General features: G+C 36.5%; 1 protein-coding gene across 1 annotated transcript in view; it reads left to right on the plus strand.

Moving 5' to 3' along the window:
• The window catches only part of LOC122814939 (cilia- and flagella-associated protein 54-like), a 437,893-nt gene that overhangs the window by 21,462 nt on the left and 400,860 nt on the right, over positions 1-15,571 (plus strand). Inside the window, exon 2 of the mRNA XM_044087199.1 lies at positions 10,924-11,025. Within this exon, the coding sequence (XP_043943134.1) occupies positions 10,924-11,025 (102 nt within the window). The remainder of the gene's footprint in view (positions 1-10,923; positions 11,026-15,571) is intronic.

Genomic DNA, 15,571 nt, shown 5'->3' on the forward strand with positions numbered 1-15,571 from the left:
CCAGGAGATTTCTCCGCTTTCGGCTGGGGTCCAGTCATTTCAGTTCAGAGCCCTGCCCTTTGGTCTCACTACAGCCCCAGAGTGTTCACCAAATGCATGGCAGTGGTCACGGCTCACCTGAGACGTCAAGGATTCCAGGTGTTTCCGTATCTCGACGACTGGCTCCTGTCAGCCACCACCAGGCATCAGCTTATACAAGCCAGGGATTACACAATAAACCTTTGTTCTCATTTGGGCATCTCGATCAACTTGAAAAGTCTTCCTTATTGCCCTGCCAGTCTATTACCTTCATAGGCGTAAACTTAAACACTGTTCGGATGTCAGCTACCCTTACAGATCAAAGAGTTTCAGACATTCAGAGTCATGTCAGGATCATTCTGGCCAACAAGAAAGTACAGGCCAGAATGGTTCTAAAGGTATTAGGTCTCATGGCTGCGGCCATTACTCTTCTTCCCCTGGCTCGATTCTACATGCGCCTTCTTCAGTGGATGCTGTTCACACAATGGTCATACCAGCAACTTCCAATGCGTCACCAGATTCTGGTGACTCAGACATGCAAAGAGCATCTTGCTTGGTGGATCACATCTCCTCAGGTTCACCAAGGCAGGTACTTTGTACCCCCATCCCCGATAGCCACTGTCACCACGGATGCCTCCCTGATCGGGTGGGGGGGTCATTATCAGGGCAGGATGGTTCATGGGACGTGGCAGCCGTTCCAGTACCATCTGCACATAAATGTCCTGGAGATGAGAGCAGTGCTTTTAACGTTGCAAGCCCTCAATGACTTTCTTCCCGTAGGGACAATTGCAGTCCACACAGACAACATGTCTGTAGTTTGGTATATCAACAAACAGGGCGGAACCAAGTCCTACCCCTTGTGTCGAGAAGCGCTCAGACTATGGCAATGGGCGATCTCCTCTCATCGGTTTCTGGTAGCAACGCATATCCCTGGGAAAACCAACATTGTAGCGGACAGATTGAGCAGAGCTATTCTCATGCCTCACGAGTGGTCTCTCAAGCAATCTATAGCGGAAGAGATTTTTCTGGAATGGGGTCGTCCATGTTGCGATCTTTTTGCTACTCCCCAAAACAGCAAATGTCCAGACTTTTTCTGCCTCTTCCCTCTATCAGGCCATCCCCCCAGAGACGCTCTGACCCAGGATTGGCCCCAGGGACTTCTTTATGCCTTCCCTCCATTTCCTCTGATCCCTCAGGTTATCCAGAAAGCTACCGTGTTGAGAGCCAAATTGATTCTCATTGCCCCTTACTGGCCTCGACAAGTTTGGTTCCCGTTCCTCCATCATCACCTTTTGGTGCAGCCGTGGCATCTGGACCCAGTGCCAGATCTTCTGATTCACCAATCGGGTCAGCTGCACCGGTCAATCCCTTCTCTCAACCTCACAGCATGGTTGCTCCACTTCCTTCCTTAGCCAGGCTTCCTTTGATCTCTAACCCAGTTAGAGACATCATAGTAGCTTCACTAAAATCCTCTACCAGGAGGATTTATACAAGCAAATGGAAACGTTTCTCTTATTGGGCTAAGGCCAGAAATATTGATCCTTTTACTGCCTCTGTTCAGGCAGTCCTGGACTTCTTAGCAGAGATTTTTCATGCAGGCTCCTCTTCTTCCACAGTCAGAGTTCAATTGGCTGCTATCTCCAACTTTCATGTCGGGGTCGCAGATCATAATATTATGTCCCATAGGCTCTGCAGGGCCTTCTTGAAAGGAATTTTCCTACTAAAGCCTCCAATCAGGAATCCTCCTCCTCAGTGGGATCTAAATTTAGTGCTGACATCCTTGATTCTTCCCCCCTTCGAGCCAGCTGTTTCTTGTTCCCTGAAACATCTTTCTTGGAAAACTTTATTCCTAGTGGCTATTACATCTGCCAGGAGGGTGTCTGAACTTCATGCTCTTTCGGTTCGACCCCCCTATTTGGTTTTTCACAAAGACAGAGTATCTTTGAGAACTAACCCAACCTTTTTGCCTAAGGTCGCTTCAAAGAACAATTTGAATCAATCCATTGATCTCCCTGTTTTTTTCCCTAACTATTCAGATAGGGCTGAACAAAAGCTACATTATCTTGATGTCCACCGTCAACTTAGATATTATTTGGACAGAACAAAAAAATTTAGAAAATCTGATCAACTTTTTGTTTCCTATGCGGATAATAAAAAAGGCCTTCCTGTTTCTAAAGTGACCTTGTCCAGATGGCTTTCTTCGGTCATCTCTGAAATTTATACGCTCAGGGGAAAACAGCTGTGCTCAAAACCTAAAGCACATTCAACTAGGAGCTTAGCTACTTCTACAGCTTTTCAAGCTAGACTTCCTTTGGACACTATTTGTGCAGCGGCCACTTGGGCCACTCCTCACACTTTTGTTTCCCATTACAAATTGGACTTGGCCTCCAGGGACAGAGCCAGTTTTGGCTCTACAGTCCTCAAGAGTTTGTTCCATTGAGCCACCCAGGATAGAGGTGCTAGGACGCGGTCCCATCAAGCAAGAATGAAGCGAGATTGACAACTTAACATTAAGAAGTTATGTACCTACCATAACGTTCCATGTTAGTTGTCTTCTCGCCTTCTTTCTTGACCCTCCCTCCTTCCCCCTGGCCTGGACAGACCTTGTTATAAGAAACTGTTATGCTTAAGACCATTCAGATCTGGTCCTTATTTCATCTGTAAGTTTCTTTCTTCCTTTTGGAAGTATTTTATGTTTGGTGCTATTGCCCTTTGTCATCAAACGAGATCTGGGTACTTACCGCCTTGCATCATGGGATATGGGGCTGCCTCGAGCTGGTAAAAGTGACTCTCGAGCTTAGCAAGTGCCGAGTCGGAGCCGAGGGATCGGCTCCGAACCCATCAAGCAAGAAAGAAGGCGAGAGAAGACAACTAACATGGAACGTTATGGTAGGTACATAACTTTTTATTTTGTAACAACCCTCAGCCTAAATAAGATCTCCATAACTTAAGTAGTTTATTATGTACATGTATTCCTTTTACAATGAAGAACTATTGTAGCATATTGTACTTCATTTAACAATAATTTAAATAAATGTATTATTTAATAATTATAGTCTAGTCATCTATAACTGTAACATACAAAGTTAATGTAAAGTTTAATATAATGTACCATATAATTAAAAAAAGTAGCATTTATCATTTTCAACACTACTGTAAATAATTAATTTTCTATATATGCATTGCTTGCACAGTGTCATTTAATAAAACTAGAAAGTTGTAATTAATGTAGAAGATATTGCAAGTAATATCAAATAAAAGTGAACTGAAAAAAACTATCAGATCCTGTGCAACTGCATCTGTGTCACAAGATAAAAATTATATCAAGATTTTTTTTAAAAACATTTCTGTAAAGTAATTCAGAATAAATATAAAATTATATGTGGAATTTCCTAAAGTGGCCTCAATATATGGTGTGCCTAAGATCCATAAGGACCTCAGTAACCCACCCATGCATCTAATAGTTAATGGGGGACAATCAAAAACCTACTATATTGCAAATTATATTGATGTTGAGTTGAAAGCAATTTTAAAAGTACTGCATTACCTATGCCGTGATTCCTGGGAGTTTTTATCTAAATGCAACCATTTGATAAAAAGTACTGGTAATTTGAATGGCTGTTTATTATTAACTGTAGATGTAAAATATTTGTATTTATGTATTCCATATGAATTAGATGTGCAATGGTTTACTGATTTTTTTACGGATACCATACCCACTGGTCAAGACAAAATTAATACATTGGCTCATTTATTAGAATTGGTTTTGCATAATAACTTTATTTATTATGATGACCACTATGTCAAACAAGTAAAAGGGGTAGCAATGGGGTCCCTTTTGGGTCCCCTGTATGCAAATGTGATCATGGCAGTATGGGAAGCCCGATATCTGTTCAACTCAGTTTATATGCCTAACATAAAAATGTATACACATTTTTAGATGATTTATTTTTTGTATGGGATGGTTCTTTAGATTATATTCCTGAATTTGTCAATTATCTTAACAGTACTACTGAATTTCTAGTATTCACTTATCAGGCCAATGAACATAGTTTATCTTATTTAGATATCTTACTAACTAAAGAATAGGAACATGGTCTTTTAAAAAGACATATTCGAACAAATGTTTTACATTTTACTAACCCATGTCATATGAAAAGAGGTGTGGTAAAAGACCAAATTGTCAGAGCTGCAAAAATGGTCATACTCACAAATGACTTTGTAGATGAATGCACTTTTATTGGACAAATGTTTATTAATAGGGGATATCCAAAAGAATTAGTGGATTCTATTAAAATTGAAGTAATAAAAGGAAAGCAGGTATCTATTGTCCCCTTTTGGAAGATCTTATCCCTGAGAGTAATGGGGATATATCCTTTGGGGTGCATACTAATAATGTTGGAACATCTGATTTTAATGTGGAATATGGATGTTTTGGGAATGGTAGTATGAATATGAGGGGGTGCTATTTTACCACTTGATACGTTGACCAATGCTATTCATCCAAGTATACATATTAACAACAAGAGTTTAGCATTTATTGCGCCCTATTCTAAAGACAATGTATCCACAAGATGTATACTTGAGAACAATTGGCCTTTGATCTTAGGTGATCAGGACTTAAGTAAAATTTTGGGCAATGGTCCTAAAATTATATATAAGAGAGATAGAAATTTTAAAGATTGGTGTGATTTTTTTAGTGGATGACAGAATAAAAGTTATTGGAAAGATGAGAAAATGTGGCATGTGTGACTATTGTTCTAATATTTTAGAAAGCAATAATGTTCAATTGGGAGATAAAATTATCACCATCAATGGCCAGTATAATTGTGGATCCAAGGGGGTGGTATATGCTGCTGTATGTTCCAACTGTCCTGTCTACTATATAGGCAAAACAGAAAGGAAATTAAAACAATGTATGTATGAACATTTGTATGAAATCTCAAAGAGAAAAACTTCAAATGCTCTATATAGCCACTTACAATTATTTGCTAATCATTTTTTTTCCTTTACAGTATTGAAACAAGTTAACTCAAACCCTGGGGGGGGGGGGGTCTATGGAAAATCATTTTAGAAAATAAAGAATATTGGTGGCAAGTGTTTTTGAATGCTTCAATACCACCTGGCCTCAATGAGACCATATCTAAAGCTAGTGTTTTGAAAATGAAGGTCTTTAATATTTAATTACATTTGTAAATATTTTAATTGATTTTTTTAATCATGTAATTGGACAATTGGTTTTATTTTGTATAAAAGGAACATTTGTTGAGATGTGAGTTGTCTGAAGAAGGTGGGTAAATCTGGCCAAAAGCAGTTACCAATAAACCTATTGTGTGTGGATTATCTGGGTCTGCTTTTTGTGTTCCAAGTCAGAATAAAACTAAGTATATCTATATCTAGCTCAACTATTTATTGAAATAATGGTGTATAGTAATAGAGGGTAAGTTAATGACTAAACAAAATATGTCTATAAATGGCATTGCTGTGTTACAATACTAAATGGTGTAAATAATTTTGATATGACTAAGATATTATCAGGCATATAAACTTCAATCTTATTGAGCTCTTCTCCTCATTCTTTTCTTTTCTTCTTCTTGGCTTTATTTAGAGTAGTACATTGTAAATCATTACTTGTATGTGGTGTAGCTAGTTTATGATTTAACAAAACTATATAGTTTAGCTATCCTACTCTGCAATAAATAAATATATTAAACAGATAAGATTCTTAGTTGACAGCAATAAAACATGAATAAATTTAGCTATATGTGCTTAGACAAAGCTTTTACAAGAAAAAGTCTTTACAGTTAAATCTAATTAGTTATATTAACAATTGTTCAATCTGTTTACCAAACAGTGAATCAAAATATATATGCGTTCAGGGAAACACTAGAGAATCTCAACGTACTGAAATGCCGAATTTCAGTACGTCGAGATGGAATACATGAAAGTGCAGATACGCAAAACTGCAGTATGTCGACTACGGAAATGCCGAATCTGCTATCGTGGTGTCACGTTCGTGATGTGCGGTGCAGTTTGTGGATTAATCTGTGATTTTAGTTAGTGTGTGTAGTGGTGTTTTTTGTGTGTTTGTGTGTTTAGTGCGACCTTAAAGTTAGTATATATAAGTAGAGGGGGAGTGGGGGTGCAGCCCCCACATAGGGGGTGCAGGGGGGCTTACCCCCCAGCTGATAGGTAGGGTAGGTGTTTGTGTGTTATGTTGTGTTTTTGTGTGTTGTTTTGCTTGTTTTAGTGTAGTCAGGTAGGTTTATGTGTGTGTGTGTGTGTGTGTGTGTGTGTGTGTGTGTGTGTGTGTATGGTCGCAATTGTGCTATTCGCGGTTTTGTGTTTTCGAGGATGTGGGTGTTCGACTATTCAGTCTCGAAATACTGAAATTCGATATTTTAGTATTTCAAGATTGTATAGTGACTCCGTGTTCAGACTTCTAAAAGTAAGTGAAACATGTCACAGTCTTTCCTTTTTTTATATTTTCTTTTTTCCTTTTCTCTTTCTCCTACTTTTTCTTTTTTTTAAAATAGAACAACTCTATATAAGCATTTTTAACAAAAAGAATCACTGTAAATTTAGATGTCTAAAAGTCCATGTTTGTTTGTGTCTTTCGGCTTTTCCCGGTTAGGGGTCGCCACAGCGGAACTCCGGTCCACTAATGATTGGCAGTTGATTTTTATGTACCGGCTTGCCAGGCCTGACGCACAACCTTCAATGAAGGTACGCCCATTCACACATGTCTTCACGCAGAAGACGCTCTAGCTGAGAATCGAACCGGACAGCGTCTTACTGTAAGGCGACAATGCTACCACAGCACCACCACCGTGGGTTCTAAAAATGACACCTAAACAAAAATTGTATTTATATTCACACATTTCTTATTGGATATAATGTATAATGCATTGCTTTCATTGTAAGAGTGTAAATAAAGAACATTGGATGCACTTATTAAAAACAGTATATGTATATTAGTCTATTAGGTCAGGAATTATAATTGCTGACAAAAAAAACTTGCTATGTAATAGTATCGGAAAACCATCTTGGATATATATGCAGATTCCATAAATTCTATGTTTGCCCTGAGCTTGTAATTATAATATTCAGGACACTTCTTACTGGACCAAGAATAAAATAGAATATAATGTCAGCAAATGTTATTAGTCCCAGAGTAGAAAAATTATTATTTGCATTTTAGAAATACGTATAAAGTTCATTTTCCCTATAAAAGTTTGGAAATGAAATAGGTTTACCTTTAAAATGTCAAAAGCACATACTCGAATGTGCACACCACCAAAATGTTTCCACGAAACCCTTACTGACAAAACATCGAACATTGACATTTCCGAGTGCGCCACACCTACAAACAAGTGCTAACATGGGTCAAAAAGCGGGCAAGATTTTGTGGTTTGGAACATCGGCATTTGAGGTTTTGAGAAGTCGCAATTTGGAGTTCACGGAAGCGGTTTCAATGTTGTGACCATCAACATTTTAAAGGTAAACCAATGAAAACATACCTTCCAACTCATTCCATATAATTACATCTGTTAATTTCATTAAGTAAGTTCTGCATTTGCATTATATGGAATATCAAGGGATTAGATTTTCAATTGCAAGCTTCATCATACAAGTTAAAGATAGAAATATCTTCTGAACACAAATACTTATAAATCCTTTTGAATATAACAGAATGACAACATCATACATAGTCTGATTACTTCTACTCAGAGACTATTGCATTTAATTCCTTTAATAGCAAGAATTTAATCATACTAGTATAGATTATAGAATCAAAACTAGTATCTCAAAACCAATACTACATAGTTTCCATCAAGCATGTCAGAAATCTTTTAAGCATTATTAAATTATATTGTTTGTAAAATACACAAGATGGAGTAATATTTTCCAGTAACCTATAAAAGATATTTCAAATAACAATGAAGAAATTAGTATCATTTAATACCAGAGATTGGCGTATTTTCCATTAAAGTATTTTAAAATATTTCCTGAAGTCTTTTTTTAATTTATTGCTGTAAACTGTATCTCTGGCATGTCTGACAGTCTGTCACAAATATGTGTAATAACATTCTCACTATAAGTTTGTATTCTATTATGCTAAATGTTTTTATTATTCAGAAAACAAAACAGATAATTTTAACATTTACTTTTGAAGTAGATACAGTTTATTATTACTGTATAAATTCCTATTATTTAAAACCTTAGTGATATACTTGCTTCATGAGAAATTAATATATAATGACAGAATCAGACGTACACAGTTCAATAAAAAGGTTTATAAATTTTGGGAACATACCATGTCAAGAACCATCAGAATCTGCATAGGCCCAGTTGAGTACACTAACCAATTATGTCCCTTTATATAAATCAATTTTATTAGTATAAACTCTATTATTTATACGTTTCTAGTTGTTATATGTGTGTTTGAAGGGAGAGTATATCAGTTTGAATAATTACTATCTATGTCTCTCTGTTACTATCTCCAGCATTATAACTAATGCATTTTTGGTTTCCAGCCCTCAGATCATTATTTGATTTACATAGCATTAGAGATGAACTTTCAGGACATAAATAATAATATCCAAAGCAGTACGTTTAATAAAATGATAATGTTTATCTGTTGTTATTAGTTCTCATTTAAAATATACTAAAAAAGAGATAAAATTCCCAAATCATTAGTCTAACATCTCTATGCTGGCTTTTATCTAACATACTTTACTCTATCTAACATAATAGTGTCAGCACCTGAACTTTCATACTATGTTCTAACTAAAGCTCTAACTAGTACAAAATGAGCATATAGCTTTTACTGTGCATGTAGATTAATTATACAAACTGATAAAGTGTGCAAGTAAAGAAGTATTAATTATGTCAATTTAAATCTAGAACATTACTTTAAAATTTGTTTTAAGACAGTTTGTCTTCAGTGAATTGCCAAGGGATATTTAATATTAAATAGCACACAGCTGATCAACCTACTAAAGCTTCTCCTACTCTCTGCCTTATCATTAATTTTCCAGTGACTGCTTTTTAAAAGTTATTGTTTTCTATTTAAAAGTTATATATGAATACCTATCCCTCCTATTCCAACAAAGAATGATCTTAAATATGATAGAGACACCACGTTTTTCTTTTGTATTTGCTAGCATTAAACCTTTGCCCATGAGGAGATTATGAAACAAGCTATGGTGTCAGTTTAGTCTCCATCACGGCAGGAAATTTAACTTATCTTAGGCGTGAGTCAGTGCACAAGCTTCATCTAAAATCAGCCTTTCCTCACACTAGCTCAGTCAGTTCTACCATCTGATCTAACAATCCTGCAATAACCAGAAAGAAATCACCACAACCCAAATACTGTGCTAGTGGGTAGATATCCAAATCATCAGTACCTATCAGAAATTCCCTTCCCGATCAATTCCTGTAAAGTCAAGAAAAATGGTGCCAACCCCTGTCATCTTACATACAACCACTGTAAATTCACAGATCTCCACTCACATCTTAGTCATCCCATCCCACTAAAATGTCATACATTTCTTCTTTTAAACAAGAGCTCATTTATGGCAATAATCTTTATTAAATCCTTTCACTACAACACAACTGTAATCGGCATAATCCCAGGACAAATTCCGCCATCATCACAAAGCAAAAATCCATAGTTTAAAAGCAGAGAGGCACCATGCATTATGCTAAGAATGTAAACAGACCATCCACTCTGACAGCATCAGCAATCCTGCCCAAAACAGCTCACTAAAGAAACATAGAAATGGGCCAGCATTCCTGCTTCTACACTGAACAAAAGCATGATTCACCGTGTGACTTTCAAAATACATTCCAGTGAAACACATTTCATTGGTGAAGCACAAATCATATTAATATTCTAAGTGTGCTGAGTTCACCTTGCCAGCAGCCCAGCTTTTACTAAAGTATAAACTCTATTTGTGCTAGTATTTATTCAACTTGCTCATTATTATCGCTTATAAGAAAATACTGCACATTTTACTTTAGACTTCTAAGCTGTTAAATTGTGAGTGCAGTGAAAATGAAATACAGCTGCACCAAATAAATCAGAACAGCTCAACTTCAAGTCTCATCAGCCACAGATGCAAACTATTGACATCACCACATTCAAATCAATTAGATTAGTCATAAAACATAAATGAAAGCCATAAATGTAAAAGAAAAATGTACTTATTAATCTTCTGGATAATATTTTGACAGGAAAAATACAGGAATAATTAAATTATTTTGAGATGTTATGGAAGAAGAAAGTTTAAATTATTAATTCTTTTTTGAAAATAAAAAAGTACGTTAACATAAAGCTAAAATTTCCTGTCAGAAATATAATAAGAACAACAGAGCTGAAGAATTCTGCCTCTATCTCCTCAGCATCTGGGACATGCCTCCAGTCAATCCTGGTGGATTTGTGGCATCAGTACATACTTACCAGACCATGTCTCTGTGCAGTAATAAATGATTCTGCCAATCTCCCATAAATGAACCATACTGAACTTTTTCCAAAACAGAGAATTTGAACATACGGAAATCATTACAAGCCTTTATGTGTCTTGCCAAGGCACTTTTATCATCTTGTCTCTTAATACTATACAAATGTTGTTTTATTCTTTTATTTAAACAATTGTTGGTCTTTCCTTCATAAAATGTGGGACAGGTGTAACACCTGACTAAGTACCTGATCTGCCAAGCATGCTTACCTCCCTTTGACCAACCGTTTGTTAATTTTATTGAAAGGTTCACCTTCCAGTTCTATGTTAATGTGATAATTCAGTTAGATAAACTTTTCTTATTGATTATTACATTAAAATTACTTACCAAAAGTAAGGCTACTAACTGAACTGCTGTTAACATATTGTTTTGTTCCTTAAGGTTACTGCCAAAGTAAAGCCAAAGCAGCTCGCTGAAAGAACACATAAACTTGAAGATGTGTATAAGCTGCAAGGATGTATTGCAATCAAAGCTGCTGTCCAGGTTTGTTTAATTTATTTAATTAATAGCTGAATTATTCTTTAATTTTTGACAGCAAATCTGTGCAAGATAATCTAATCTTCTAGTTTCTCAAATGCACAGTTTGTGTACAGCCTTTATGACTTATTGACTCAGATGTGGTTCTTGAATTTATAAAAATTCCATTTCTTTGTGAAAATGCTTGCTTGTTTTGAATTCTTGATGAATTTCATCTAGCTTCAGAAAACTGTAATTGTTAGCCACTGACTCATCTTTTTTTGCTAGTTAACATTCTAAAGGAAAATTAGGTTTCATACCATGTCTGAGCTGTAGCTTTTGGGAAGTGATGAACAGAGTACCATGTATAGGTACACAAAGACAGAGAAACTGAGAACAGTCCTAGACAAGAGTTCATTAGTTTATCATGTCTACCCAGTTTCTTCTGATGCCACACCCACTTTTGCCACCCTTTCTCGTCTTCTGTGTATCCCAAGCCCCACTTAATCCATCTGTTAGCTGATGCTTAATCATCTTGTCTTGCAGATCTTGTCATAATCTACTCTGTTATAAGAGAGAAGTTACTTAACTCATAACTGGAAATACCTGTTTTAGCTGCCACTTATGTCCATGCTTTTTTCTGTTATTCCTTCTTCTTAAATTTCAAACTCATTTGACTTAAAAGTAAGTAGATATATAGCATGCACAGACCAAGATAATGATAACTAATAGTTTAATATAGCAATAACCCACGCCTGGGTGTGGGTAATGCTGGATTTACCCATGGTTGGCGTGGTTTGGTCCCGAGGAAGCCGAGGACCAAATAAAGACAACCGTGGGTAAATTCAGCATTACCCACACCCAGAAGTGAGTTATTGCTATTATACCACGGTGTTAGTTTGTTTTGTATTATGTTTGTATTGTTGTTATTTATGTTTTTGTTTGCTTTTTTGTATTCTTCCACTTTTGTGAGATAAAATAGTCCACACTTTCAGTTTGTGTTTATTGTTTATTTCTGTTTTAATTTAAATACATGTTATTTTTAGTTTTCAGGAAATGTTAGGAAAGGGCTAGGTGGTGCTTGGTATAATATAGTTTAAGCAGTGTAGAAGTTTATAACGTGTAGTTATGTTTTAGTAGTTATAGGTATGTTGAAATGTGGTGTAGTTTTAATTTGTATTAATTTTTTTAAATATGTACTTTTACTATTTGGTCACTAGATGGTGGTGTTGTATGCGCTTTTATTAGATGTATGCTGATGTGGACGTTTGGTATGGTGTGTGTTTTTGACTTGCGAGGGATGTGTGGTGTGTTTTTAGTATGTACATTTTTGGAGTTGTCTGTGTATAGGTATTGTAGGGAATATAGGTAAGTGAATGGTTTTATGAGAATGCTTGGTTTTATTGTGTTATAAGTGGTGGTCATGTAGTGTGTGTGTGATGTATTTGCGACTGCATGACTTTTTATTTTTTTAGTGTTCGAGGTGAGGGAATGAGGAGTTTAGTATGGAAATTGGTTAGTTTTCTCTGTTTTCGTTAAATTGTTGTTTGTTTTGGGTATTAGATTTACTTTACTTTACTGTTTATTTGCTGTTGCCGCATGATATTTAGCGACTGGACTTTTTGCGTTGTTTCTTGTAGGATTTACTATGTGCACGCTGGTTGGATTAGCCAATCAGCATGCACGTTTGTCGGGTTTGCGATGTTCGCATGGTATAATATAGCAATAACCCACGCCTGGGTGTGGGTAATGCTGGATTTACCCACGGTTGGCGTGGTTTGGTCCCGAGTGCCCGAGGACCAAACAAAGACAACCGTGGGTAAATCCAGCATTACCCACACCCAGAAGTGGGTTATTGCTATTATACCATGGTGTTAGTTTGTTTTGTATTATGTTTGTATTGTTGTTATTTATGTTTTTGTTTGCTTTTTTTTGTATTCTTCCACTTTTTGTGAGATAAAATAGTCCACACTTTCAGTTTGTGTTTATTGTTTATTTCTGTTTTAATCTAAATACATGTTATTTTTTAGTTTTTCAGGAAATGTTAGGAAAGGGCTAGGTGGTGTATGGTATAATATAGTTTAAGCAGTGTAGAAGTTTATAACGTGTAGTTATGTTTTAGTAGTTATAGGTATGTTGAAATGTGGTGTAGTTTTAATTTGTATTATTTTTTTTAAAATATGTACTTTTACTATTTGGTCACTAGATGGTGGTGTTGTATGCGCTTTTATTAGATGTATGCTGATGTGGACGTTCGGTATGGTGTGTTTTTGACTTTGCGAGGGATGTGTGGTGTGTTTTAGTATGTACATTTTGGAGTTGTCTGTGTATAGGTATTGTAGGGAATATAGGTAAGTGAATGGTTTTATGAGAATGCTTGGTTTTATTGTGTTATAAGTGGTGGTTATGTAGTGTGTGTGTGATGTATTTGCGACTGCATGACTTTTTATTTTTTTAGTGTTCGAGGTGAGGGAATGAGGAGTTTAGTATGGAAATTGGTTAGTTTTCTGTGTTTTCGTTAAATTGTTGTGTGTTTTGGGTATTAGATTTACTTTACTTTACTGTTTATTTGCTGTCGCCGCATGATATTTAGCGACCGGACTTTTTGCGTTGTTTCTTGTAGGATTTACTATGTGCATGCTGGTTGGATTAGCCAATCAGCATGCACGTTTGTCGGGTTTGCGATGTTCGCATGGTATAATACATACTTTTCAAGGCTTAAGTGTAAAAAAAATCATTTTCATCAAATAATGGCTACATATTGTAGTTTTCAAGCAGCAGATACTGAAAGTCTTTCACAATGTAAAACAGGCTAATTTTTTATCCACTTTCCAATATTCAGGACTTCAATTACAGTTGTTTTGGTTTTTGATTTCTGTTGTTCTATTAATTGTTTTTGGCAGCCAGTAGCAATTAAACTTGGTAAAGCCTTATTATGTCTAGTCAGTTCAGAATCTATACCCCATTTCTAAAGAATAATTTCCTTAGTAACAACCATTTGCATCCCTCAAAATTTCTGACAAAAAATACTCTATAGGGAAATTTTAAAATCTGCCATATAGTTATAGTCCCAAAATATGTTTGAGTTTACCTCTGTCTTTCCTATTGCACTTCCAGCATCTGTTGTCTACCTGAAGACAATTTATCTGAAGTCTGTTTGGCATATAAATACCTATGCAGACACTTGTGAGGAAAAACAGAGGAAAATATAATAGAGTGGGATGAGGCCAAACAGAAGTTTGAGATGCAGGTTAGAAACTGTCTTCCCTACCAGGGATTAATAATAAAGTAGAGGCAAAGAGAAAGAGATGAGTGCTAAGCAAAAGACCAGCTCTGGTACAGTTTTTTTTAGCTGAGTCTAGAACAGAAGCTGCTGTTAAAAAAATAGAGAATTATTATGGTATATCAAAATGTTACATGATAACTGTAAGAAACAATCAAAGGATGTTAGAAAAGACTGGGAAGAGAAAATGGAGACTATTCAGTCCTTTAGCCACATTAGCAGCATTACTCAGTTCAAGTGCTCAGTACAGCTGTCCAGGGCTGACAGTCTGAAATATATGCATTTCACTGCAACAGTCTCTCTGAATTAAACAAACCAAATAGTACAAAGTCTGTTATTCCCATAACTTCCAACGGTAAGCTAAGTAAAGTCTACAAGTAACTCTGCAGTTGGTACTTCTAAAATTCAATAACCAAGACTTCCACAGCCAGTCATGGTCCTTACACTGGATTCCTATCTCAGAGCCAAGTGTCCAGCCTCATTTTGTCAGACCTATCAGTAAAACTCTCCAGATTCATCTGAACTCTTACTCCAACAACTTCTGTCATATGAGGTTTAACCTGACCTTAAAAAAAGCCAGGTATACAGCTGTCTTCCATTACTTGAGTTTCAGGCATTTCACCTTAAAGGGACAATCCCTGTTTCCTTGCTTAAAATCTGATATGTCATGGAATGCTTCTATTCTCCTCTTTACCAGATACTCTTACAAAGCCTGTCACTAGCACTGGCTCACTAAACGAGATCACTGATGCCCATTTTCACTGTGGGTTAAACATTTTCCTAGTGTAACCACCGCACTACAGCTAGGTGTGTGTGTGTGTGTGTGTGTGTGTGTGTGTGTGTGTGTGTGTGTGTGTGTGTGTGTGTGTGTGTGTGTGTGTGTGTGTATGTGTGTGTTACACACATATACACACACAGACATTAGCTATACATATGGTTATACAACACTTGACTGAAGTGCAAAAGCATCAAAGTACAACAAATCAATGACAGCACTTCAAAAAGAGACCTCTTCTTCATCTCTTTTGGCTGTTCCCATTAGGGGGTCGCCACAGCGGATTATCTGTTTCCATTTCTTCCTGTCCTCTACATCTTGCTCTGTCATACCAGCCACCTGCATGTCCTCTCTCACCACATCCATAAACTTTATCTGAGGCCTTCCTCTTTTCCTCTTACCTGGCACCTCCATCCTTAACATCCTTTTCCCAATATACCCAGCATCCCTCCTCAGCAGGCTTAAACCAACGCAATCTTGCCTCTCTGACTTTGTCTCCAAACCCTCCAACCTGA

Source organism: Protopterus annectens, chromosome 11.part0, assembly GCF_019279795.1.
Source record: "Protopterus annectens isolate FY-2018-M chromosome 11.part0, PAN1.0, whole genome shotgun sequence".
Lineage (NCBI taxonomy): Eukaryota > Metazoa > Chordata > Ceratodontiformes > Protopteridae > Protopterus > Protopterus annectens.